The 26,451-nt window shown below is 41.0% G+C and overlaps 1 protein-coding gene across 1 annotated transcript; it reads right to left on the bottom strand.

The window, feature by feature from the left end:
- Positions 1-486: 486 nt before the first annotated feature.
- Positions 487-25,740, bottom strand: LOC132858629 (uncharacterized). The gene is made up of 3 exons (XM_060888999.1): positions 25,643-25,740; positions 11,211-11,344; positions 487-3,071 (listed from the first exon to the last, which is right to left on the bottom strand). Exon 3 carries the CDS (start codon positions 2,986-2,988, stop codon positions 1,717-1,719), a length of 1,272 nt encoding a protein of 423 aa, XP_060744982.1. The 5' UTR covers positions 2,989-3,071; positions 11,211-11,344; positions 25,643-25,740; the 3' UTR covers positions 487-1,716.
- Positions 25,741-26,451: the final 711 nt, after the last annotated feature.

Raw genomic sequence — 26,451 nt, 5'->3', positions numbered from 1 at the left:
AATTCCTGCAGTTCTCTAATCAGTCTCTAAACCTGTAGCATCAGCTCAGTGTACAAACTGAAGTAATTATACTGATGTACGTGTCCCTTAGTGACACATGTTTTCGGATTGCGTAGGAAACCCTTCCACAATCCCGCTAAGAAATGTGTTCTAGTTTGCACGGGTTAGTTTTGAAAACACAAGATCAACTATCAGAGTTGGTTTTAACTTTAACACAGGTGTCCTTCGAAGTCAATCTGTCTTCTAACAAAGGTTCTAATTCAAGTTCTTCTACCTAATTTATTGTTTGATTCTTTAAATGAAGGAGTCAGACTTAGACCTTTTTGTCTTTTCAGGGTCCTCACAATGGGAGGCCTTGTTTTTATTAAAAGCAATGTAATAAAGATAAATGTGTGTAATATATGTAACATAAGTAAAATGAAAAAATTACAAATAAAATAAAACCCCGTCTAGGGGTCAGTCGCAACAGAATGGGCAAATGAGAGATTACAATTCACAATCTTTTATTCACTAGTAGACAAGGATTTAGGCTTCAGGGGAGGACAAGGCCAAAATAATAAACAAAACAATCTTCCTCAAAATACCTCTTTCTTACTTAAACCAAAATGAAAGAAAATAAAATACAATCATTTCTTACCTAACTCCCTCAAAAAACAAAGCAAAAAACAATATAATAAAGATATTCAAAATAAATGGCGTCGATCCCCCTACATACCTTGTCACAATATGTTGGCACGTTTTGAATAAAAAGCCTATTATAAAAATATATGGCTAACAAGTCAAAATCAGAGTCTGTAATCATAGTCAATATCAGGCATGGGTCAAGCACGAACAAATCTATCAACTGACATAAACAAAACAAAACTTACAGGCTCGACACACTCTGAACACAAACTTACAATCTTTCTCTCTCTGATATGACAATCAACAATAAAGTAAATGGATTAACACTTAGGGGATATACTATAATTTTCATTTTTGTCTATAAATGCAAACAAAGTAATCACGATGGCACGAAAAGCCTCAATCCATCCTTTTAATATTTAATTAATTGAATGTAAATACTTCTATTTCCATACAGGATAGAATTGCATTGATACAGAATATAAAGACTTCTATTCCCATACAGGTTGCCATATTTTAGCTGCTGGTTGTCAGACAGCAGTTGAGCTCTGTGAAATTGTTTTGCTGGAGTTAAACACAGATGTGGAATTGTGGAATTGAATCTCATGCCCTCAGCTGTTGTGTAAAAATGTAATTTTTTGCTGCTCCCAGTGTTCAGTGATGTACTGTGTGTTATTTTATGTGTTGCATTAGATATAAAGAATCTGTGTGGACTCTTCAGTAATTTTTCTAAGAGACTTTCTGATGGGAGAAAGAGGAAATTTAGGTGATGCTGTTTTACAGCATAGTCTATATAGACGTGGACTTTCATTTGGATAAATTTAGAGAAGAAAGAATTTAAATGTAAACAGATTAACGCTTCAACCTTCAGCAGGTTTGTAAAGTGAAGTGTTCTGTTCTTCTTCCAAAGACCTGAGCTGAAATCTACAGGGTCTGTACTGAAGTGTTGGTGAAACAGAATCCACATGTTTACTGAGGACAGAACATCTGGGTTTATAGAGATGTTGGAGTTGGATGTCTGGACTGATGTCTTCAGAGGTGAGTGGCTCTCATCCCCACACCAGTCCAAATCATAACCATATAAATACAAATTTAGATTCTGAATGTTTTCTGATGAATAATTGCACATGACTGACATAGAGAAGGATCCATGGGGTAATGAGTGATTAATTTTGGTCTAATTGTGGTCGGACTGATTAAAGATGATAAACAACTTAAATTAAAATTCTGTAGAGAAATCTGTCTACCATGTGACCCTCTCAGTAATTCAGGGGGAATTTTAGATTTTATTTCCTTTTTAAAATGTACATAATTTGTGATGAAGGTTTCTAGAAGTGAAGGATCAGTACGGAGTCGGAGTTTACCGTACACCAACTCGAGGAGACGTTTAATCGTTTCGGTATCAATCTCTGATTTATTTCTGTGTAAAAGCCATTTTTTAAAGATTTCTTCTTCATCCTCTATTAGCTTTTTAAGTCTTGTTTTTTTCCCATGGACTGGAGTGCTTGCCCCATAAAATCCCCGTTTATCTGAGTTTATCCAGCTTCCCCCTCTCGCCATTGGAAGCTTCTCTAAAAGAAATTCAGGATTTTGGCTGAGACTCATATCTAAAATCATTAGTGTGGTGATAAAGGACCTAAAGTTTCTTATAGACTCTGAAATCATTGTTGCTATAAAGTATGTAGTAAACCAAGCTTCTTTACAGGGATCTAAACGTCCGTGTGTATAGATGCCCTGTAAAGTATCTCTTTTGTAGTGAGCGTACTCATCACACAGATCATTCAAATCCTTATTATTCTTTCTACAGCTCCTGATTCCTTCTTGAATGTCTTCGTATATGTGCTTCTTGTACTGACCTTCAATAACTGATCTGATTTCATCTGCCTTTTCTGTTCTATTGAGCTGTTTTCCTACAAGAAATACATAAAGTTTCTTTGGATACAGTTTATAAATCCAGCTGTTTATCATGATGTATTTGGGATCCTTTTCACCAACACTTGCATAGTGTTTGATCAAATTCAGGATGTCGTCACTACTCTGAAGTATATAGCAGTTGACTAAAACAAAATTAATATCATCCTCTTGGGAAAGTAACTTAAATTCTTTCCAGATGTAGTCTTTACCCCCCCATTCTAATTGTAAACCATATATAATGATATGCTTGTACATATCTGGACACTTATAAACATCTTTATATTTTACTATGAATACTTTATCGTCTTTATCATTAGGAAAAAAACTTGAAGCGAAACCCTCAATGTCATCAGTGTGTTGTTTCCTAAAGTCTTCAGACACAAATCTAGCAGGCTTTTTTGGACAAGAATTTCCTAACTGTTCCTGAAGATTTTGTTGATTCTTATCCATTTCCTTTATGCTGTTGGCAGACTTCTTTTTTTCATTGGTGCTGTGGTTCAAGGCTCTGTTTGGAGCTTGAGGGTCTTTAAATTCTGAAAAGGAATGAAATGAGACAATTACACAATTTTCACATATAATCATGTACAGGGCGACTGTGATAGTCAGTGTGTTCATTTGGTTTTCAAAAGTTAAAATGTATTTATTATTTAGTATAAACTTTCATTTTCAGGTCCACATGAGATCATTTGCCATAATCATCAGGTCATAAAAACTTATAATCCCATTGTTATCCAATTTCTATCCAGAAAAAAAAAGAGATTTTATATATTTTAGCATTTTGTATATACTGTATTGTACCTTACGTTTGTTTATGTTGATATTGCCTTTGCAACCTCCTACATGATGTAATACATTATAGTTAAACAAACGTTACTGTATATTTACCAGCTGTTCATATAAAGAAAGAAAATGTTTACCAGTTTACTAGCTTTTACAACTTAATTATAGTTTCAGCACAACTTATCTGACTACAGCTGTGGGTGAGGCCTTATAGATGAGACAGAAATCAGAATAATTATCAGAATAATCAGAATAACAAACACAGAACTCTTCCTGTCTATTAGCAAATGGTGAAGATACCCTGTGTTTTTAATAATTCCTCTTTAAATAAAGTAAAATAAAATTGTGCCAGTGTCAACATTTAATCCATCATAAAATGAAAATTTACAATGATTATTGAAACCTTTTAGATCACTTCATAATGACCGACTGTATGGTAAAAATAAAGATCAGCCAATTTTACTGCGGAGTTTCTTAATAATTCCGATCCAAAGTCACCATATCTGTTCATATAAATTTAAACCAGGAGGCACAATTTAATCGATTATAAAATATATAATGTATATAATACAAAATGTTCTCACTAAAGATCAAGCAATTTTACTTTGGGATTTTTAAATAGTTCCTCCTCAAAATCACAGTATCTGTCAGTATAATTTGGCTTAGACACAAGGTTTTAAACCACAGCGATCATCTTCTGTGTGTACAAGCCTTTAACTGCAGTTTTACATACACACCATGTTACATATGCTGTATTCTAGATGATCAAAATAAATATTAAAGTCTGCAACAATTCATGGTGTCTAAAGAAACAGCTGCATTGAGATGAAAACAGAACACATTGCAGCACAGATTAAAGTCTCAGTAACATCTGACTGATGAAGATCTTTAACTCCTACAGAAAGAAATACTTTTGAAAATCTCTACTTTCCACCTCTAATGCTGCAATCTTCTGATGATGGAGAAAAAATAAAAATAAATAATAATAATAATAATAATAATAATAAGTTTATTTTATATAGCGCCTTTCAACAATCTCAAGGACGCTTTACATGATGTGATATACAATCAAACAGAATTAAGGAGGTATAGTAACCATCACTATACTGTACGTACACACAACATACACATACACCATAGAAAAGGAAACACAACATCAAAACATCCCAATCAACAAACAAAGACATTAGAGCAACAAACATTCTAGTACAAAATACAGATGATACATACAATACAGAAGAGAAAAATAGAGAACACAAAACCATGTCAATGGACTTGAGAATTTGAATAACAAGGAGTGAAAAGATAAGTTTTCAGATTAGTTTTGAAATTCTGTAAAGATGCCAGGTCTCGAATGCTCTGGGGGAGAGAATTCCAGCTTCTGGGAGCCGCAATACAGAAGGCTCTATCACCAAAAGCTTTCAGCCTATAACGAGGAACCTCTAATAAATTACATTTACATTTACAGCATTTAGCAGACACTCTTATCCAGAGTGACTTACATTTTTATTTCAGTTTATACAACTGAGCAATTGAGGGTTAAGGGCTTTGCTCAGGGGCCCTGCAGTGGCAACTTGATGGACCAAGTATTCGAACCAATGACCTACCGATCAGTAGTCGAACGCCTTAACTACTGAGCTACCACATCCCTGTTTAAATTAGAGTCAGAGGACCTAAGTGCAGGGGCAGGGGTAATTGGGGAAGTCGTGGCCTAATGGTTAGAGAGTTTGACTGATAACCCTAAGGTTGTGGGTTCGAGTCTCAGGCCGGCCACAACTGAGGTGCCCTTGAACAAGGTACCGAACCCCCACCAACTGCTCCCCGGGCGCCGCAGCATAAATGGCTGCCCACTGCTCCGGGTGTGTGTTCACTGCTGTGTGTGTGCACTTTGAATGGGTTAAATGCAGAGAAGAAATTCTGAGTATGGTCACTGAGTCACTGTACTTAGCTATATGTCACTTCACTTTCACTTTAATTGTTAGCCAATATAAACTGTATAAGATAGGGGTTATGTGGGAGGATTGCTTTGTGTGTGTTAGCACGCTTGCTGCTGAATTCTGGATATATTGGAGTTTCTTTAAATAAGTTGATGGTAAACCATAAAAAGTGCATTACAGTAATTTAGACAGGAGGTAATGAAAGCATGGACAAGGGTCTCGGCATCATTGATATTTAAACATGGGCGTAATCCGGCAATATTTCGTAGATGAAAGAAGGCAGATTTCATGAGAGATGAGATGTGAGAGGAGAAAGACAGAGAAGAATCAAACACTATGCCCAGGTTTTTGATAGTGGTTGAGGCTTTTACATGACAGCCAGCGATATAAATTTGATCAATATTAAGAGATAAAGTACAGTTAGGAGGGCCAACTAAGAGCAGATCTGTTTTATCTGTATTTAGTTTGAGGAAGTACTTGGTCATTAATATGTTTATTTCATTGATACAAGGATTTATAACATCTATGGGAAAGGGATCAGTGTGTTTAAAGCTCCTGTATAGTTGTGTGTCAACCGCGTATAAGTGATAACTAAGCCCATGACGACGAATAATGTGACCTAATGGAAGCATGTAAATAATAAAAAGTAAAGGCTCAAGAACAGTGTCACGAGCAACGAGCCGCCGTCTGAGCATCACCATAGAGATGCGTCCCCAGAGTATTAGCGCGCTTCCGGACTGCACTTCCCATCAGCCATCTGTCACTCTGATTACACAGCCACCTGTTCCTCATCTCCGCTCCCTACATATACCACACTTGAACTTCATACTAGTGCGAGATCTCGACTTGTCTTTGTACTGTCATTCTGTGGTTTTGCCTGTCCTGATCTCTGCCTGTCTGACTTCGTCTGTGTTTGATTCAATAAATTGCTGAAAATGGATCCCCAGTCGTATGCCACAGCGGTGTGGATAGAGAACGCCTTCCCCACGTTCGAGAACTTCCTTGCGCAGTTCCGCACGGTCTTTGACCACTCCGCCACTGGGGAGAGCATGGAGAAGCGCTTGTTGGCCATCTCGCAGGGAGATCGCACAGCGGCGGAGTACACTGGGAGGAACGCCCCCTGCGACTTCTCTACCGAAAGGACTTAAACCCGGACCTCCAAGCCGAGCTTGCCTGCCGGGACGAGGGAAGGAGCCTGTCCGAGTTCGTGGATCTCTGCATTCAGCTGGACAACCTGATGCGCTCCCGACGTGCCCCCACATGCGCTGCCACATGTCCTGCCCGACCAGACCTCCGCGAGGGCGAAATAACCCAGTGAGTCAAAGTTCCCTCATCCCACAAGCACAGAGCTTGCTCAAATCAGCGTGCGGCTCAAGATTCGGGGAGAGAGTGTGGAACTCTTATTGACTCGGGCGCAGACGGAAATTTCATGTCGTGGAAATTTGTTCAAACTCATAACATTCCGGTTATCCCTTGTGTGTTCCCTTTAGCAGTGGAGGCGATAGACGGAAGGCCACTTAAAGAGGGACGCATCACACACCTCACCAGGGATCTCAGCCTGCAGGTGGGGGACCAACATCAGGAGCATCTCTCCTTTCACGTCATCCACTCACCACGACACGTCCTCATCCTTGGTCTACCATGGCTCCAGCTCCATAACCTGACCATTTCCTGGCCCGAGCTGCACATCACCAACTGGGGCAATGCATGTGCTACACACCGCCGGGACTCAGAGGAGCTCTGCCAGCTCAACACCACAGACACCACGCCCATACCCTCTGACATCCCCGGTCTCCCAAACGAATACAAAGACCTCGCAGAGGCATTCAGTAAAACCAAGGCCACGGAGCTACCTCCACATCGTCCCTGTGACTGCGCCATCGACCTTCTGCCAGGGGCAACGCCACCTAGAGGGAGAATCTTCCCCCTCTCACAGCCGGAATCCGCAGCCATGAATGAATATATTCAGGAGGAGCTAAAGAAAGGGTTCATTCGCCCCTCCGTGTCTCCAGCTTCGTCAGGGTTCTTCTTTGTCAAGAAAAAAGACGGGGGGCTTCGACCCTGAATCGACTATTGAGCCCTCAACGACATAACAGTCAAGTTTCGGTACCCCCTTCCGCTCGTGCCATCAGCCCTGGAACAACTCCGCCGCGTGCGGTATTTCACGAAACTCGACCTCCGGTGGGCCTATAATCTTATCCGCATCAGACAGGGGGATGAGTGGAAGACTGCCTTCTCGACCCAATCAGGCCACTACGAGTATTTGGTCATGCCGTTCGGCCTATCGAACAGTCCAGCGGTCTTCCAATCATTTATTAATGATGTGTTCCGGGACATGCTAGACCGCTGGTTAATCGTTTACATCGACGACATCCTTGTCTACTCTGAAAGCAAGGAAGAGCACATCCAACACGTGAGGGCGGTATTACAACGCCTCATCCAGCATCAGTTATACGCCAAAGCAGAGAAATGTGAGTTCCATCAGACCGCAACGACCTTCCTGGGGTACGTCATTTCGGCGAAGGGGGTCGCCATGGATGACACCAAAGTGCAGGCGGTGCTACAGTGGCCCAAACCCCGGACCATCAAAGAGCTACAACACTTTTTAGGGTTCGCAAACTTCTACCGCCGCTTTATCCGTGGCTTCAGCACGATCGCAGCGCCCCACACCTCTAAGTCAAGAAAGGCTACCAACCCCCCTTATTCCCCTAGTCCGACACACCCACCGATCTGCCGGCCGTCGATGATCGGTTTCACCAGAGTGAGGAGACATGGGCCGCGGCACACCGACAGCTGCGGAGGGCCGCCAGGGCACAGAAAACCCAGGCTGACAGACACCGCAGGGAACACCCCGATTACCAACCAGGCCAGTGGGTTTGGCTTTCAACCCACGACATTCGCCTACGCCTACCCTGCCGTAAGCTCAGTCCCAGGTATGTGGGGCCAAATCTACAGACAAATTAACCCCGTCTCATACCGCTCATGGAAAACAGTGTCTCTCTTCAGCATCTTATGCAGGCCAGCCTCCATCAGCACGAGGTGACCCAGGAGCTGGCCAAAAGTGTCAAGAGAGCCACAGATTAATTACTGGAGCTTTGGCCGCATCAATTCCCCTCCCTGATCCCGGCTGTGATACTCAGCGCAGGTTCACCAAGCTCTGCACCGAAGACGACGTGGAGGCAATTCTAGACACTTTTGAGTGTACCGGGGACCGGGAGGGCTGGCTTAAGCGGGACTGGGCCAACATGGAGATGCTCAACTAGCGTATTATGTGCTGGATTAAGAGAGCGCCTGAGATTATGAAGCAGTAAAAGAGGAAATTCTCATCCACTGTGGTCGATCCCCCGTGACTGCAGCTGGAGATTTTCATAGATGGCGGTATGAGCCGACCAGCAACCCCTGTCCACAGATGGATGAACTGCTGCGTATCGCCAGGTGGTGGTTACAGTATGATTGACTCACCACCAAGGAAGTCATGGAAAGAGTGGCCATGGAACGGTTCCTACGGGCACTACTGGCTGAGGAATGGTAGGTGGTAGGGCTGAAGGGCCCGGAGAACCCCAAAGACTTCCTGAGCACCCTAGAAATTGGCTGGGAGGCTTGAAGAGACAGCCCCGACAAGTGGCCGAACGGGTTTGGGAGAAAAAACAATCGGATAACCGCCCTGCCCTCAGACCGATTGATGAGCCCATGCCCACCGAACCAGACCTTAAGGCCCCATCCCAGGCCCACAAACAATGGCTTGCGAGTTGCAGCCTGCACACCCCCACCATTCCAAAGGGCTCAACCAGATCTCGGATTTCGACAGCTATCTCCTCCCTTGAGTGGACGACCTGGTGGAGCGTCTGGGGAGGGCCCGGTTCATTTCCACCCTCAACCAGACAAAGGGCTATTGGCAAGTGGCCCTTGCACTGGAGGCGAAGCCAAAGACAGCCTGCAGCACTGGCCACTGTCAGTACCGGGTCCTTCCGTTTGGCCTACATGGGGCTCCGTCCACCTTCCAGCGCCTCATGGACATCGTCCTCCAACCCCTCCGTGCTTTCGCTGCCGCCTACCTGGACGATGTGGTAGTCCACTCCTCCACCTGGTCTGATCACGTTCCATCTGGGGGAGGTTCTGGGAGCCCTCCGAACAGCTGGTTTTATGGCAAATCCTCATAAGCGCCACCTGGGCCTGTCCCAGTACCTGGGATATTGCATAGGTCGGAGGCTGCTGAAGCCCCAGGAGAAAAAAATCCAAGCCGTGAGAGAATACCCGAAACCCACTTCAAAGAAACAGGTACGGCCCTTTTTGGGATTGGCAGGCTAATACAGACGCTTTGTGCCTAACTTTTCCTCTTTAGCAGCCCCCCTCTCAGATCTATCAAAGAAAGGTCAGCCGAACCGGGTGCACTGGACGGACGGCACAAAACAGGCATTCTGCCAGCTCAAGGAGGCCATCACCACACAGCCAGTACTGCTGAATCCGGATTTTGATCGCCCCTTCACGCTACAGACGGATGCATCCGAAACAGGGCTAGGAGCCATCCTTTCGCAGGAGTTCGATGGAGAAGAGCACCCGGTCCTCTTTATCTCCTAGAAGCTGATCCCTACCAAGAAAAACTACGCCGCAGTAGAACGAGAAGCCCTGGCAGTCAAGTGGGCCATTGAGGACCTCTGGTACTACCTGGCAGAGCGACACTTCACCCTTGTGACGGACCATGCCCATCTGCTCTGGATGGCCAAGGCGAAGGACACCAATGCCAGGACAACTAGGTGGTTTCTCTCTTTTCAAGATTTCAAGATGTTCCAGGTCCTACACTGAGCCGGGAGCCGGCACGGGAATGCCAATGGTCTCTTGAGGCGCTACGCCCTCTGGGGAGTACTGTTACCAGGCAGGGGCTCAGAGAGGGGGGGGGGGGGGGGGGGGGCTGTGACCACGGCACATGCACCGCCGCAAATTCACGGAGGAAAAAACACTCTTCGCCCGCTGCACCGGCAGCCAAGAAGGGGGGAGAGTGTAAAAGGCGGCTGTTCAGAACCTTGGCCTGCGGCGCTAAGCACAATCTCCCTAGCTTCAGAACCATGGCCAGTGCCACAGGGAGTGATAGCGAGGCGGAGCGGCTGACACTCCCGCTAAAAAGCACGAGCCAATCAGGTGCGCCGCTGGAGCATTCACCGTCCAAGAGGAAAGCACAGCAGGAAGCAAGGCTCAGCGGCTAGAGAGGGAAAAAGGGGGTGTGCCTAACAGAACTAATGCTTGTTGTATTTTTTGATACTCTTTTTCAGACACATCAAGCTGATCCAGTGATTCTGCACAATCAGTATCAACATTATATTGAAATCACCAAGCAGTATAACAGAGCGGGACATAGCACAAGCAAGTGTTAGTAGTTCATTTAATTCACTGAAGAAGGTGGCAAATGGTTTTGGCGAACGGTGCAGAAGAATCACAGTGTATTTGAGCCTCAAAATTTGAGAACTATATATTCAAAAGTAACAGTATCATGAAATTCGACAGGTTTAACATTAATGAACAACATTGTCTCGAACAACAATAGCCAGGCCTCCATCCCTAGATATTAAGCAAGGTTTAGACAGGTAACTATATCCAGATGGAGTGAGGAGATGGAGTGGCCGGTAGCATAGATTAGCGAACATCAGGTCGAATGATGAACGATGAACATAACGCAGACTTCTGGAAATCCCTGAATGAGGACTGTCTTGTCCGGCAAGATGTCCTTGGAAAGTTTGACGAATATTTTATGCCAAAAAGAAATGTTATACACAAACGGGCTTGCTTCCATCAAAGAGTACAAAAGCCTGGGGAAAATGAGTGCTACATCAGAGCGCTTTACGAGCTTAGCGAGTACTGCGAATTTGGTGCAATCCGAAACGAACACATAAGAGACAGACTTGTAGTAGGAATCAAGGATAAAGAACTTTCTAGAAGAATGCAGCTTATGACAGCACTTACCCTGGAAACAGCAGTGCAGATGACACGGCAGGCCGAGGATGTTGCAAAGTTCAGATCAGCCAGCAGGAGGGCCAGTCAACGAGCAGCGTGCAAGAAGTGACCTCCAAACAGTCGACAAAGGCAGCAAATAGGCCCTGGACAAGAGAGAAATACAAAAGAGGTAGTGAGAACAGAAAAGAAGATACAGAGTGTGGCCGGTGCGGTAAAACAGGACACAAAGATATCAGAAAATGTCCAGCAACAAGCTCAGAATGCAGAAAGTGCAAAAGGAAAGGACACTGGGCAAGAATGTGTAAATCAAAAACTGTGAGACAAGTGACAGCAAAAGATGAGAGCGACGAGAGCTTTTACCTGGGTGCAGTGAGTAACAGTACAAGGCAACGAAATGCAGGTCTAACCAGAGTGCAATACTGTACTAGCAAGTGCAGGATATACAGTTTGTACAAGATTTAAACATACAAGATTTAAGTTTGTACATACAATACAGACGAGAAAAATAGAGAACACAAAACCATATCAATGGACTTGAGAATTTGAATAACAAGAAGTGAAAAGATAAGTTTTCAGATTAGTTTTGAAATCCTGTAAAGATGCCAGGCCTCGAATGCTCTGGGGGAGAGAATTCCAGAGTCTGGGAGCCGCAATACAGAAGGCTCTATCACCAAAAGCTTTCATATATGTGTGAATGTGTGAACAAGATCTGTGATATATTGTGGACAGGAGTGATGGAGAGCTTTAAATGTAGTGAGGAGAACTTTATATTGAATGCAGAAACTAATTGGTTAAGTCGTGGCATAATGGTTAGAGAGTTTGACTGATAACCCTAAGGTTGTGGGTTCGAGTCTCGGGCCGGCCACAACTGAGGTGCCCTTGAGCAACGCACCGAACCCCCACCAACTGCTCCTCCGGCGCTACAGCATAAATGGCTGCCCACTGCTCCGGGTGTGTGTTCACTGCTGTGTGTGTGCGCACTTTGGATGGGTTAAATGCAGAGAACGAATTCTGAGTATGGGTCACCGTACTTAGCTGTATGTCACTTCACTTTCACTTTAATTGGGAGCCAATATAAACTGTATAAGATGGGGGTTATGTGGGAGGATTTCTTTGTGTGTGTTAGCACGCTTGCTGCTGAATTCTGTGCAGTGGTGGCTCAACTGGGCGGTGGTGGCTCAACTGGTTAAGGCTCAGGCACAGCCAGGCTGCCACTGTTGGCCCCTTGAGCAAGGCCCTCAACCATCCCTGCTCCAGGGGCGCTGTATCATAGCTGCCCCTGCACTCTGACCCCAACCTCCTCAGTTGGGGTATGTGAAGGAAAGAATTCCACTGTGCTGTAATGTATATGTGGCGATAATAAAGGCTTCTATGACCTCCGTTCTTCCGTTCTTCTTCTTCTTCTTCGATATATTGGAGTTTCTTTACGGACGTTGATGGTAAACCATAAAAAAGTGCATTAAAGTAATCTAGACGGGAGGTAATGAAAGTATGGACAAGGGTCTCGGCATCATTGATATTTAAACAAGGGCGTAATCGGGCAATATTTCGTAGATGAAAGAAGGCAGATTTTGTGAGAGATGAGATGTGAGAGGAGAAAGACAGAGTAGTATCAAACACTATGCCCAGGTTTTTGATAGTGGTTGAGGGTTTTACATGACAGCCAGCGATAAAAGTTTTATCAATATTAAGAGATGAAGTACATTTAGGAGGGCCAACTAAGAGCAGATGTGTTTTATCTGTATTTAGTTTGAGGAAGTACTTGGTCCCCGCCAAGAAAAACTACGCCGCAGTAGAACGAGAAGCCCTGGCAGTCAAGTGGGCCATTGGGGACCTCTGGTACTACCTGGCAGAGCGACACTTCACCCTTGTGACGGACCATGCCCCTCTGCTCTGAGAACATCAAAACATCTCAATCAACAAACATAGACATTAGAGCAACAAACATTCTAGTAGAAAATACAGATGGTACATACAATATAGAAGAGAAAAATAGACAACACAAAACCATGTCAATGGACTTGAGAATCTGAATAACAAGAAGTGAAAAGATAAGTTTTCAGATTAGTTTTAAAATCCTGTAAAGATGCCAGGCCTCGAATGCTCTGGGGAGAGAATTCCAGAGGCTGGGATAATTTGAGAGCCAATCAAAGAAACATTACGTAGACCAGTAGTGCATACCAAATCAAGTGTATGACCCTTTGAGTGAGTGGGAAACTTTAAATGTAGTTCACAGTTAAAACACTGGAGTGTCGACAAAAGTTTGCGTGACTCTGCACAATCAGTATCAACATGTATATTGAAATCACCAAGCAGTATAACAAGCGGGACATAGCACAAGCAAGTGATACGGTGCAGAAAACCACCATCAGAACATTTCCCAACCAGAAGCCGTGGGTGGATAAAACCATCCGCAATGCTCTGAGATCCTGCTCCACTGCCTACAACACGGGGCTCACCACCGGGGACATGGACGAGTACAAGGCTGCATCTTACAGTGTGCGCAGAGTGGTGAAGGAAGCAAAGCGGCGCTCTAGGAGCCTGTGGCAGGGACTAAGGAACATTACGGACTATAGAACACCTGCTTCTAGAATGGGGAATGCGGACGCTTCTCTGGTAGACGAGCTAAACACCTTTTACGCTCGCATCGAGGTTGCAGCTAACCACGCTAGCGGTGCTAGTGGCACAAACAGCATGCACGCTGAGAGAGCTGGAGAGGTAAACACGTTCACCATCTCAGAGCATGACATGAGGAGGCTATTCAAGTTATTTTTATTATTTTTTATTATACCTTAATTTAACCAGGGATAAAATCACATTGAGATAGATATCTCATTTACAAGTGAGCACTGGCCAAGGTAGCAGCACACAATAGACAACATAAAAAAAATCAAGTATATAGAACAATAATCACAACACACACATTTCCAACAATAAAACAAGACTAAAACAAGATTAAGAACAAGTGCAGACAGTTTGGAATGTTTGGTTGAGATACAGCTTAAACTCATTCATTGAGATAAGTACACTCAATTTCAATGATCTTTGAATCTCATTCCAAGCAGTTGATGCACTATAAGTAAAAGCAGTTTTTCCAAACTATGTCTTCATTAAGGGAACATTTAAAAGAATATATCTACTTGAACGCAGATTATGCCCTTGACTACTGACAGTTAGTAGACTATTCATGTAAAGAGGAAGCTGGCCAACTATGGCCTTGTAAACTAATATAAGCCAATGCTTGTATCTTCTTAAGTGAAGCGAAGGTCAACCTACCATTTCATACAGTACAGTGCACAGTGATGAGTATAATGATTGGTACAAGTTATAAATCTTAAAGCAGAGTGATAAACAGAGTCCAATGATTGTAAAAGAGCCTTAGTGGTGTTTCTGTAAAAAAAACATCTCCATAATCTAAGACAAGTAAGAAGGTAGCTTCCACCAACTTTCTCTTTGTTGACTGTGAAAAACAAGCACTATTTCGAAAGTAAAACCCCAGTTGTAACCTTAGCTTAGGCAACAAATGTTTAACGTGTAACTTAAATGATAAGACCTCTTCCAACACAAAACCTAGATATTTATACGAGGAGACTAGCTCTATAGAATTACCCTGTACAGTGTAAAGCGACGGAAGAGAAGATACACACTTACATTTCCTCGAAAAGTTCATACATTTTGTTTTCTTATCATTCAGAACTAATTTTAAAGAGATAAGGTTATGCTGAACTATTGCAAATGCTTCCTGCAATTTTAAGATGCAGCTATTAATGGAGGGTGCAAAACAATAAATGATGGTGTCGTCAGCATATAAATGAATGCTTGCATCTAATAAATTGTCACCAAGATTGTTTATATATAATGTAAATAGCAGGGGACCCAAAATGGACCCCTGTGGCACACCAGATTCGATACTAAGCTTGTCAGAGAGAAACCCCTTAATTTGCACCCTTTGACACCTGTTCTTTAAGTAGTTCCTAATCCAACCTAATGCGGTTTCAGAAAGACCGATACTACAGTATGTAGACGCGATAGAAGAATACCATGATTGACAGTGTCAAAAGCTTTAGCCAAATCAATAAACACTGCAGCACATGATCTTCCACTATCTAGGACACAAGTAATGTCATTTAGAACTTTCATAGTGGCAGTTACCGTACTATGATTCTTTCTGAAACCGGACTGATACCTGAACAAAATACTATTGCTGGATAAAAATTCCTTTAGCTGTTCACTGACAATAGATTCTAAAATTTTGACTATCACTGATAACTTGGAAATCGGTCTATAATTATTTAAGATGGTTGGATCTCCACCTTTCAGCAGGGGAACAACCAAAGCAGATTTCCAGACATGAGGAATAACATTCTGATCCAATGATAAATTAAAAATATAAGATAGTGGGCCAGCAATAATCTCAGCAGCTAATTTTAAAAAATATGGCTCAATTTAATCGGGTCCTGCAGACTTCTTAACATCCAGGTTTTTTAAAACCTTTAAAACTTCACTTCTTGAAATAGTAGAAGTGAGTGAATACCCGGTAGGCAGCAGGACTAGATGGCATCACAGGTCGGGTTCTGAAAGCCTGCGCTGACCAGCTAGCACAGTTGTTCACTGAGATATTCAACCTCTCACTGGCACAGTCTATTGTCCCCTCATGCTTCAAACAGTCCACCATTGTTCCTGTCCCAAAGAAACCACAGTCCGCCTGCCTCAACGATTACCGCCCTGTAGCCCTGACCTCAGTAGTGATGAAGTGCTTTGAGGGACTTGTCAGAGACTTCATCACTGCATCACTACCAGACACGCGGGGATACAGTTCGCGTACCGCCAGAACCGCTCTACTGAGGATGCCATTGCTCATCTTCTCCACACCACGATGAGTCACCTGGACTGCAGAGAAGGGAATTATGCAAAAATGCTGTTTGTGGACTACAGTTCAGCATTCAACACCATAATTCCCTCCAAGCTCACCTCTAAGTTGGAGGTCCTGGGACTCAGCCTGCCACTGTGTCAATGGATCTCCAACTTCCTGACAGACAGACCACAAGCCGTACGGGTGGGCAAACATACCTCATCCACCCTCACCCTCAGCACTGGAGCTCCCCAGGGTTGTGTTCTGAGCCCCCTGCTGTACTCACTGTACACATATGACTGTGTGGCAACTTCCATCTCCACTACCATCATCAAGTTTGCTGACGACACTCTTGTGGTGGGCCTGATCTCCAACAACGACGAGACGTCCTACCTACAGGAAACTAAAAACCTGGAGAGATGGTGCCAGGAGAACAATCTTCTTTGTTCTTCTGAGATGCTTAAGGGAAATCAGACTACCCTCTCAGGTGCTAAAGACTTTCTACACCTGCACCATTCAGAGCGTCCTGATGGGTAGCATCACTTCCTGCAGGACATCTACAGTACGCGGTGCCGGACAAGAGCCAGGAAGATTGTAAATGATCTCAGCATCCCATCAATGGACTCTTTTATTTGTTGCATTCAGCGAAATGCTTCCGCTCCTTGAAAGCAAACACAGAGAGAATGAGGAGAAGCTTCTTCCCACAGGCCATTCGGAGTCTAAATCAGGAAACACCCAGGATCTAGTAATGGACCTCTCTCTCCATCTACACTGTTTTTATGCACACCTTTTTTTGCACTGACACTTTAACTCTGGACTGTCACTGTCTCTTTTACTCTGGACTGTCACTGTCACTTTAACTCTGGACTTGCACTGTCACGGACGCGGGGATAAAAACGGACCCAAATGCAGGATATCTTAACAAAAACAGGATTTTAATAAATAAAAAAAAAAAACACAACACAGAAACTAGGACACCGATTAGACAAGACGAAGACAACAGAGGATTCAGAGGACAACAGAGGCTTGACTAAATACTAATAATAATAATTAGACACATGAGGGACAGGTGTGCAGAGGCAGGGAGGAAGAGACAAGGGCAGGGCAGACACGTGAACACAGAACATAAACAAAAACACGTGTCCAAAGTCCGGGCTGAGTCCTGACATGCACAGCACAGTGCCACGTTATACACTATATACACTATTTACACACCATACTGCACCTGGACACTTTAAGGACAATCTTTAAAAAAAAAACATACACATTTATGTATATGTATATTTATGCATTTGCAGAGGTGGGTAGAGTAGCTAAAAATTGTACTCAAGTAAAAGTACTGTTACTTCAGAATAACATGACTCAAGTAAAAGTAAAAAGTAGACATCCAAATAATTACTTGAATAAGAGTAAAAAAGTACTTGGTGAAAAAACTACTCAAGTACTGAGTAACTGTTGAGTAATGTCTGATTTATTTTTTAACACAAGACAACAATCAGACAGACAAAAATACAAAATAATCTTTAGGCAAATTATGGCTCATCCAATCAATAAAATAAATTAAAATTTATTTTTAATTGTAAATTAATTACAAAATAGCTTAAATTAAAATAATTCAGGTATATTCAAGTACTTAATAAATAAAATAATAATAAATAAAAAATAAATATGCACAAGTAACACAAATTTCCAAACCTTTATACTTTTTTACCAGGCAGAACTAGAACGAGGCAGGCCATAAATTCTCATAAACTGTGTGTGTGTCTCCAGTGACAGAACAACAGAAGGAAACACACACACACACACACACACACACACACACACACACACACACACACATTTCATTTCTTTTGTGTTGTGATTGTTGCACATTTGATGCCTTGATGAAAGGGAAATAATAATTAAATACATCTCACCTCCTTTAATTAATTTCAGGAAGCCTCTAGTACTTTCCTTAGTTTCAGGTAAACTAAAGCTTCTGGTTGTAAAGCTGTTTTTGTTTCTCAAAATACCTTCCTTCATGTTCATCAGAACAAAGAAATTTATACAGGTTTGTAACAGAGTTCTGTAAAAGAGTGAGTAAATGATGACAGAATTGTGAACTATCTATGGGGCCAGAATTGTTTCGTTATTCTGAATAAATATACTATGATCCACAAATAAATATAAAGAGTTTCACAAATATATTTTAAATCGACAAATGCACAATAAGCAAACCGTAAATATATGTTACACATTTCCCAAAAAGAAATGAAATTCACAAAAAAATAAAATGGGATTTGCAAATAAAAATTTTTTTTATAAATATATATTTAATTGTATTTATTTGTGAATGGCTTCCTGCTCATTTGTGAATCGCGTTCTGTGCATTTGTGGATTTGAAACATTTCTAACGTCAAGACGTGCACATTAATACACAAATAGGTGGACTCCGCCCACCGTCTACTCCAGCCTATCAGACAGCGGTCTCGTGGCGCTGACCAATCGTGGCACGGTCTACCTCCAACCAATCACGTTCTGATTTACTCGCTCTGAGGCTGTTCTTCAATGCAGTGTCTAGTTTGCACTCATTTTTTTCATCCAGTACGATTCTCTTGTTCTATTTTGTGTGCCCTTTCACATGTATTTACTGTCTCATGATTTTTTTTTTTACTTTGCATTTTTCTCATACTGATGCTTTCACTTGCACGTACATGACTTAGCCCTGTGTGCCATCGTTCTACGTTATATAAAGCATTATGGTCGTGAAGAAATGACATTTTATTCTAATGTATACAAGCTGTATAGAGGAATTATGATACCTTCAATGATGAAACCTAAGAGTTATTGTAAGCATAATGCATCCTGCTTCCTTTAGCTTTTACAGTTTTACAGGTGTACAGTGTTTACTGATGTTTACAGGTGTACAGTGAGTTGACACTGAATGCTATTTCACATGAAACTTCTGTTTCTAAATGACCTGCACTTGACCGATTAGTAAGGATAGCATGCATGTTATCTCTATCAGGAGTTTACAATATTTGTCTGAAAAGGTTCATCTCTGTTTCTGGGCTTTTTATTTTTAGTATTTCACATAGATAATGTCATGATTTCTGTTTGCACCACTGCAAATGCAGCTCTGCTGGGTGTTTCCCCTTGGTTTCTTAGGAAAATTGAAATCACGTTCAGACAATCTGGAAAACAACAATTGTAAACAAACTGTCGAGAGGTTTGCTTGAAGCGATACAGCAATCTGATCGAATGGAAAAACAAAACAAAATGTATAACAATACATGATGAGATCTGCAGTTCATTTAGCGAATGGGGCACAACATGAATCTCAGGCTAACATGCTAACGTTAATGCTAATGCTAGCATGCAACAAGACCGTTGTCCGATTGGCTGGAGTAGACGGTGGGCGGAGTCCACCTATTTGTGGATTAATGTGCACGTCTTGACGTTAGAAATGTTTCAAATCCACAAATGCACAGAACGCAATCCACAAATGAGCAGGAAGCCATTCACAAATAAATACAATTAAATATATATTTATACATTTTCTTTTATTTGCAAATCCCATTTTATTTATTTGTGAATTTCATTTCTTTTTTGTGAAATTTGAAACATATATTTACGGTTTGCTTATTGTGCATTTGTTGATTTAAAAAATATTTGTGAAACTCTTTATATTTATTCAGAATAACGAAACAATTCTGACCCCATAACTATCCCTTTAAATATGTGTGTTCGGCGCTGTAAGAAATGACACGTCTGACGTCATCTGTTTGTCGGCTCTTGCGGCGCTGAGTAAAGTTGAGCACATAAAAAAAAAACTCGAAACAGCTGAACTCGACAAAACTGCTCTGTGTACTGTATGTCTGTGCCTCGTCCATTAATTCAACAGTATATAGCAGAAAAAGTTCTCCCTTACTTCTCAGCGTAAGAAATACAAGGTGTGAACTGACTGAAATGTGTCTCACAGTGAAGACTTGAGAGCTCTGTCATATGTCACCTAAAAGACAAACTATCTGCTTTGGCAGACACAGAAGACACCTCATAATGTAGCTGCTCTCTCGCACTTTTACTAAGATAAACATGCTGTCAATATGAGACCAGTGGTGCGGGTTCTCCTCCTCGTTTGTGTCTGCATTGCTGTCGGTTGATTCTGACATGTTTGTGTTGCTAACTAACGCGTCCCGCCGCTGAGATCGAGTATGGTCACGTGACGAGACTGCACAACTACGTTTTGATTGGTGAAACACAGTCACGTGGTAGAGCCTTAGCAGAAGTTTTTCTATCTGTCAAAATAAAACATTAAAATTGATGCGTAGAATACCAAAGAGGTAAAAAGAAAAGTAACGAGCTCATTGTAGCCTAATGTAGCGGAGTAAGAGTACAGTTTCTTCTTCACAAATCTACTCAAGTAAAAGTAAAAAGTATAGTGATTTAAAACTACTCCTAGAAGTATAATTTTTTCAAAAACTTCATTCATTCATTCATCTTCTACCGCTTATCCGAACTACCTCGGGTCACGGGGATCCTGTGCCTATCTCAGGCGTCATTGGGCATCAAGGCAGGATACACCCTGGATGGAGTGCCAACCCATCACAGGGCACACACACACACTCATTCACTCACACAATCACACACTACGGACAATTTTCCAGAGATGCCAATCAACCTACCATGCATGTCTTTGGACCGGGGGAGGAAACCGGAGTACCCGGAGGAAACCCCCGAGGCACGGGGAGAACATGCAAACTCCACACACACAAGGTGGAGGCGGGAATCGAACCCCCAACGCTGGAGGTGTGAGGCGAACGTGCTAACCACTTAGCCACCATGCTCCCCTTTTTTCAAAAATTTACTCAAGTAAATGTAACGGAGTAAATGTAACTCGTATATACGCAAAATATGCATCGTAAATATGCATATGTATATACATTATTTCTAATTATTCTCCTCATTATTTCACTTATATTTTCATATTTTATGTATTTTTTTATATAGTTTATACTTTTTTATTTATCTCCTTTTGGTTTTGGTTTATTTTTTATCCTTTTATTTATTTTTGCATTCCTTTTTTATGCTTATATACCGGACAGTTGCAAAAAGCATTTCACTTTTTCAAGAGGTTATTCCCAACAGATAACATAGTTATAGGTGGAGACTTTAATGTCACACCAGATGAAACTCTTGACAGACATCCACCTAAAAGAAGTACCCCTCAAATAAACCCTATGTTTACTCATTTTTGCAACAATCTTAGAGTATTGGATGTATGGAGACATCTTAACCCTAACACCAAACAGTTTTCTTGGTTGAGACCCAATGCCTGTAGCAAATGGAGGCTCAACTATTGGTTAATTTCAGATATTTTGTTACATTTTGTTAAGGATTGCTCTATTTCACCAGCGCCTCTAACAGATCACTGTGCTATTATCTTCGGTGTTAAACCAGTGTGTAACATTTCACATAGTAAGGAATATTGGAATTTTGGAGTTTCTTAAATTTAAAATTTGTGAATTTTCTATAGTCTATAGTAAAATGCTTGCCAAAATACGAAGACAGCATGAACACAAGATTATATTTGAGATTAAAGTACTGCAGTAAAAGTGCACTGAGTAGCTATGAAAAAAAGTAATTTTATTTCTCTTCAAACACAACTGGATGACTTGTACATTAAAAAAGGTGCATACATTTGCTCCAAGGCCAAATGGATGGAGGAGGGAGAGAAAAGCACGTCCTATTTTTGTAGGTTAGAAAAAAGACGACAGTCAAAAAACAATATTGTTTCCCTAATGGTGAACAATGTTGAAAATACTGATCCTACAATAATAAGCAAAGAAATTCATAATTTCTACAGTGACTTGTATTCGTCTAACTTTTCTCCAACAGAGTGTGATGACTTTATTGATACTAAAAAATTTGTAATTTTATTCTTAGGATTGACAATGACTTAAGAGATCTTTGTGATGCACAATTATGTGTGGAAGAACTGGATTTAGCTGTTCAGAAACTCAAATCAAACAAATCCCCTGGTCCTGACGGCCTTACAGGAAATTTTTATACATTTTTTTTGGAATGATTTGAATATGTTACTGTTTAATGCTCTTATTGAATCTATTGATGGTTCTTTCGGCCCCACAATGAGTCAAGGCTTGATTATTTTAATCCCCAAACCAGATAAAGATCGTAGATTCTTAGATAATCTTCGCCCAATCACTTTACTTAACAACGATTATAAAATTTTCACACACGTTTTTGTAAATTGATTGAAAAATGGACTTAATGGGGTAATTAATGAGGTTCAATTAGGATTTCTTAAAGAAAGATCCATTCACAATAATGTAAGACTAGTAATGGATATGGTAGAATACAATCATTTGATACAGGATGATGGACCAGATTCTTTTTTTAGACTTTAAGAAAGCCTTTGACACGTTAGAACACGTTTTTATTTAAAGCTTTAGAACCCTTTGGTTTTGGTGAGCACTTTGTCAATGTTATAAAAATGATTTATAAAGGTACGAACAGTTCCCTTTCTCTTCCTTATGGTACATCACAAAGATTTCCTATTAGTCGTGGAATAAGGCAATGCTGCCCTTTGTCCCCTCTTCTCTTCATTTTGGCTGCAGATATATTGTCTACTTTAGTTATTCATGATCGAGCGGTACAAAAATTAAATGTATTTGGTAAAAATATAGCAATCAGTCAATCAGCAATCAGACGATACTACATTATTCTTAAAAAACAAAGATCAAATTCCTCTGGCTATTTCATTAGTTAATACATTTTCTAAGGCATCAGGACTCCAGCTGAATTTAAACAAATGTGAACTTCTTGCCCTACATCAGAGTGATATCACTTGTCTGCTAACCAAAGTTGAATACTTATCAAGATTGATTTATCCCGCTCTTTCTTTAGCTCCCCCTCAAATTTTATTAAACCATGTTCCCAAAAAAATTATAATTTTATTTGGAGGCACAAAGCCCATTATAATAAAAAAGTAGACATTATTAAATCCTATGAACAAGGTGGTTTGAATGTAATTGAATTTGATAACATGAATATTTTGTTAAAACTTAAATGGTTAAAAATATTTTTGTGTAAAGAAGAAAGTTTTTGGTTTCCAGTCCCCTCAGCTCTGTTTCAGGGATTTGGTGGAATTCAAATGTGATTTTGATTTAACCAAACTCCCAGTGAAACTATCAGCATTCCATCAACAAGTACTTTTATTTTGGAAATTGGCATATACACATAATTTTACACCTCATAATGCTTCAATTTTGGACAACAAATATATATTGCACAGGAACAAATCTTTATGCTATAAGAACTGGCTAAGCAGAAGTATATGGTCAGTGAGAGATCTAATTTGAAGCATGGCTTTACCTGTCACCCGAAAGAGTTCTTCACCGTCATTAATGCAATACCTTCTGGCATAAAAATGCTGATGAGAGGTGCCCTTTCTTATGCTAAAGTTAGTTCAGTTCTTCCAGCTTTAAACGTTGGAGTTTGGGTTAAAAATTGTCTTGAGCTATAACCCAGCGGCTTGGGTTGGGAACACGGACGTGAGAGAGCATGCACGTCAACGTGAAAATCGGACAACACTAGTGCGAGAAGCCGCCATCTTTGCATCGTCAGATGAAAGCGAGTGAAATTCTGTCTGAAACGTTATTCAACGTTGAACCGATATGGTATACTTCACGGTAGCCGTATCACCATTTGTGAAAACCCGTCGATTGCACCATTGATGCAGATCCCATATGGTGTTTATCATATGAATCAACATGCCATAAAAAGTTCGGGCCTGGATTATGATACAAATGTCGCCGAAGACGATTCCGGCGCCTCAGTTGCACTCCTTGGGGATCCAGTATTTTCAACAATTGCCTGATTGTCTCTTGTGTCACCACATACTGTAGCTCCTGAATGCATTTCAGATGCATCATCTTATATCCGTGAAGCATATCATATCGGTTCAACTGATCCTGGAGAAACACAGCAACGTCAAGCAGATCAGAATGTTCTTTTTGTCTGAACAGGCGCAAAGTCTTGAGGTGTCTGCGCTGTTGACGCACTAATAACAACACCATTTATATTACTTAAAGACAGCAGTATCTCCCAATGTCTCAAACCCACAGTAAAATAAAACCGGATTAAACTTGAAAGGCGGGACATGTTTACTTCCATGCAATCCACCTAAAATAGAGCTCCTGGCAGGATTTTGAGGGATCTCATTAATTCAGAAAAACAGAACAATTAATTTTTTTTTTTATGAAAAATGATCTCATAATTCTGAGATAATTAACTCATTAATTCATAAAAACAGAGTGAAAAATGTTTTAAAAAAAAATTATCTCATAATTTTGAGATATTTAACTCGTTAATTCAGAAAAACAGATTTTTTTCCTCAAGTGAATGCAATACGCTTCCGTACTTTTAGACTTCGTAGTATGCTCTTTTTTTTTTTTTTTTTTTGAAAGAGGGCATTTTTCCAAGACCTCCGGAAACACGCCTACTTTATGTCGTGGTAACAAAACCCCTGGAATTTAGGGAATGCCGTGGGGGAAGCACAAGGTGACATATTTGATATGAATGTGATTTGGGCGGGGTTGGATTACCGAAGTATTGTATTGTAGTAAGATTCATTATGGAAGTAACGAAAGTGAAGTGACATACGGCTAAGTTTAACCCAAAGTGCACACACACACACAGCAGTGAACACACACACACACACACACACACAGCAGTGAACACACACACACCGGTGAACACACACACAGCAGTGAACACGCACACACACAGCAGTGAACACACACACCATGAACACACACCCCGGGGGCAGTTCGGTGCGGGGGGGTGAATGGGGGATGTGTCTTTGCCTTGCTCAGGGGCACCGAGACTCGAACCCACAACCTTAGGGTTTGGAGTCAAACTCGCTAAACCATTAAGCCATGACTGCCCCCTTATTTCAGTCACTTAAATTTCTGACCCATTTTGGGTTAAATTCATTTTTGTCGTCATTTTTAACTAACAGTTGGCTTAAAATCACAACCCAGCATGCTGAGGTAAACATGATAACCCAACTAGCCAAAATAACCCAAATTGGGTTGTTTTTAACCCAGCAGTTTTTAGAGTGTAGAAATTGTCCTGTTCCTTCTGTGACAGCCATTCTGAAGACACGGATCATATCTTTTCTTCATGCTATTTCTCCTCTATATCAATTCAGGGCTGGTTGATAGAAAGAAAGGTGGTTGCTGATAGTTTTGTTTTTTCTTTACATCATATCTTATTTGGAAAACCCAAAGACTGCTGTGTTAATTCTTTTTTCCTTAATAATTTTGTTATTCTAGCAAACTATTTCATCCATAAATGTAGATACTTTAAATCCCTCCTACTTATTATCTTAAAAAAATGACTTAAAATGTTTTTCCAAAGCCCTTAATAACATGAGAGGTCAGAGTGCTAAGAAGCTGCTGGTTCAGTTTGTTGAGTTCTGGTCCCGTTGAGAGTTCGCTCTCGCTGGAACATCTTTATGAATGTAATATTGCGTCGTCTCTTCCTGCTTGTCTACTAAACAGAAATGAAAATGGATTATACATACCTGAGGAAACTTTTGTACAGTTCTGGACGTTTCTGAGAGCGCGTCTCTGTTCGTCGGATGTTACGCTGCTACGGAAAGTCTTCAAGGTTTCATTAAACCTCTCTACAAAGTTGACAGGTGAGTCTCCACTCCCTCGTTGTCTTTTATAGGCAGTACAGTTTAGTGATTGGTAATCTTCCACCACTCATCATATAAATAGCATTGACGTGGATGTCATAGCATTTTTTATGTCATCAAACTGGTTCTGCGTCTGTTGCTCTGTAATGTCACGTTGGCCTACAGTATCTACATAAACTTAACTCTCATTCATGACATAGGCTCTATAAAGAGCTGGGGATTTCCAGACGTGATTTTTTTTTAATTGAATACAAAAGTATATAAACAACAAAGGCAAATAATCATTCTACAAGAGTAAATAGCAGAAATGACAGGTTTAACACAGAATAAGTAATAGATTATTTAGAAAAGACAAAATAAATAAATAAATAGACATAAATGAACTTAAATAGAGCGTAAAAGAAAAGAAAAAACCCAAAAAGAATTAAGGGCAGAATCACAATAAATCAAATGATGTCAAAAGACATGAGTTTACAGTTTTTCTTGATTGCTAAGACACATTTCTTGAAAGCTGCTCTCTTTTTCTCTAAACTGTGAACACAAAACCCAATTCTCAAGCTACATTCACAAAACCTCAGACTCTCCTTGCAAAACCAAACTTTCACCTCAAAACAGTTCAATCTGTGCTCAGAACTGAACTATGTTGTCAAATCGTGCCCCGAGTCAATCCAAATTAAAATCAGTATGGAACA

Source organism: Tachysurus vachellii, chromosome 2, assembly GCF_030014155.1.
Source record: "Tachysurus vachellii isolate PV-2020 chromosome 2, HZAU_Pvac_v1, whole genome shotgun sequence".
In the NCBI taxonomy this organism is placed as follows: Eukaryota; Metazoa; Chordata; class Actinopteri; order Siluriformes; family Bagridae; genus Tachysurus; species Tachysurus vachellii.
Note: the sequence above shows the minus strand (reverse complement) of the source record. Positions and strands in the feature narration are given on the sequence as shown.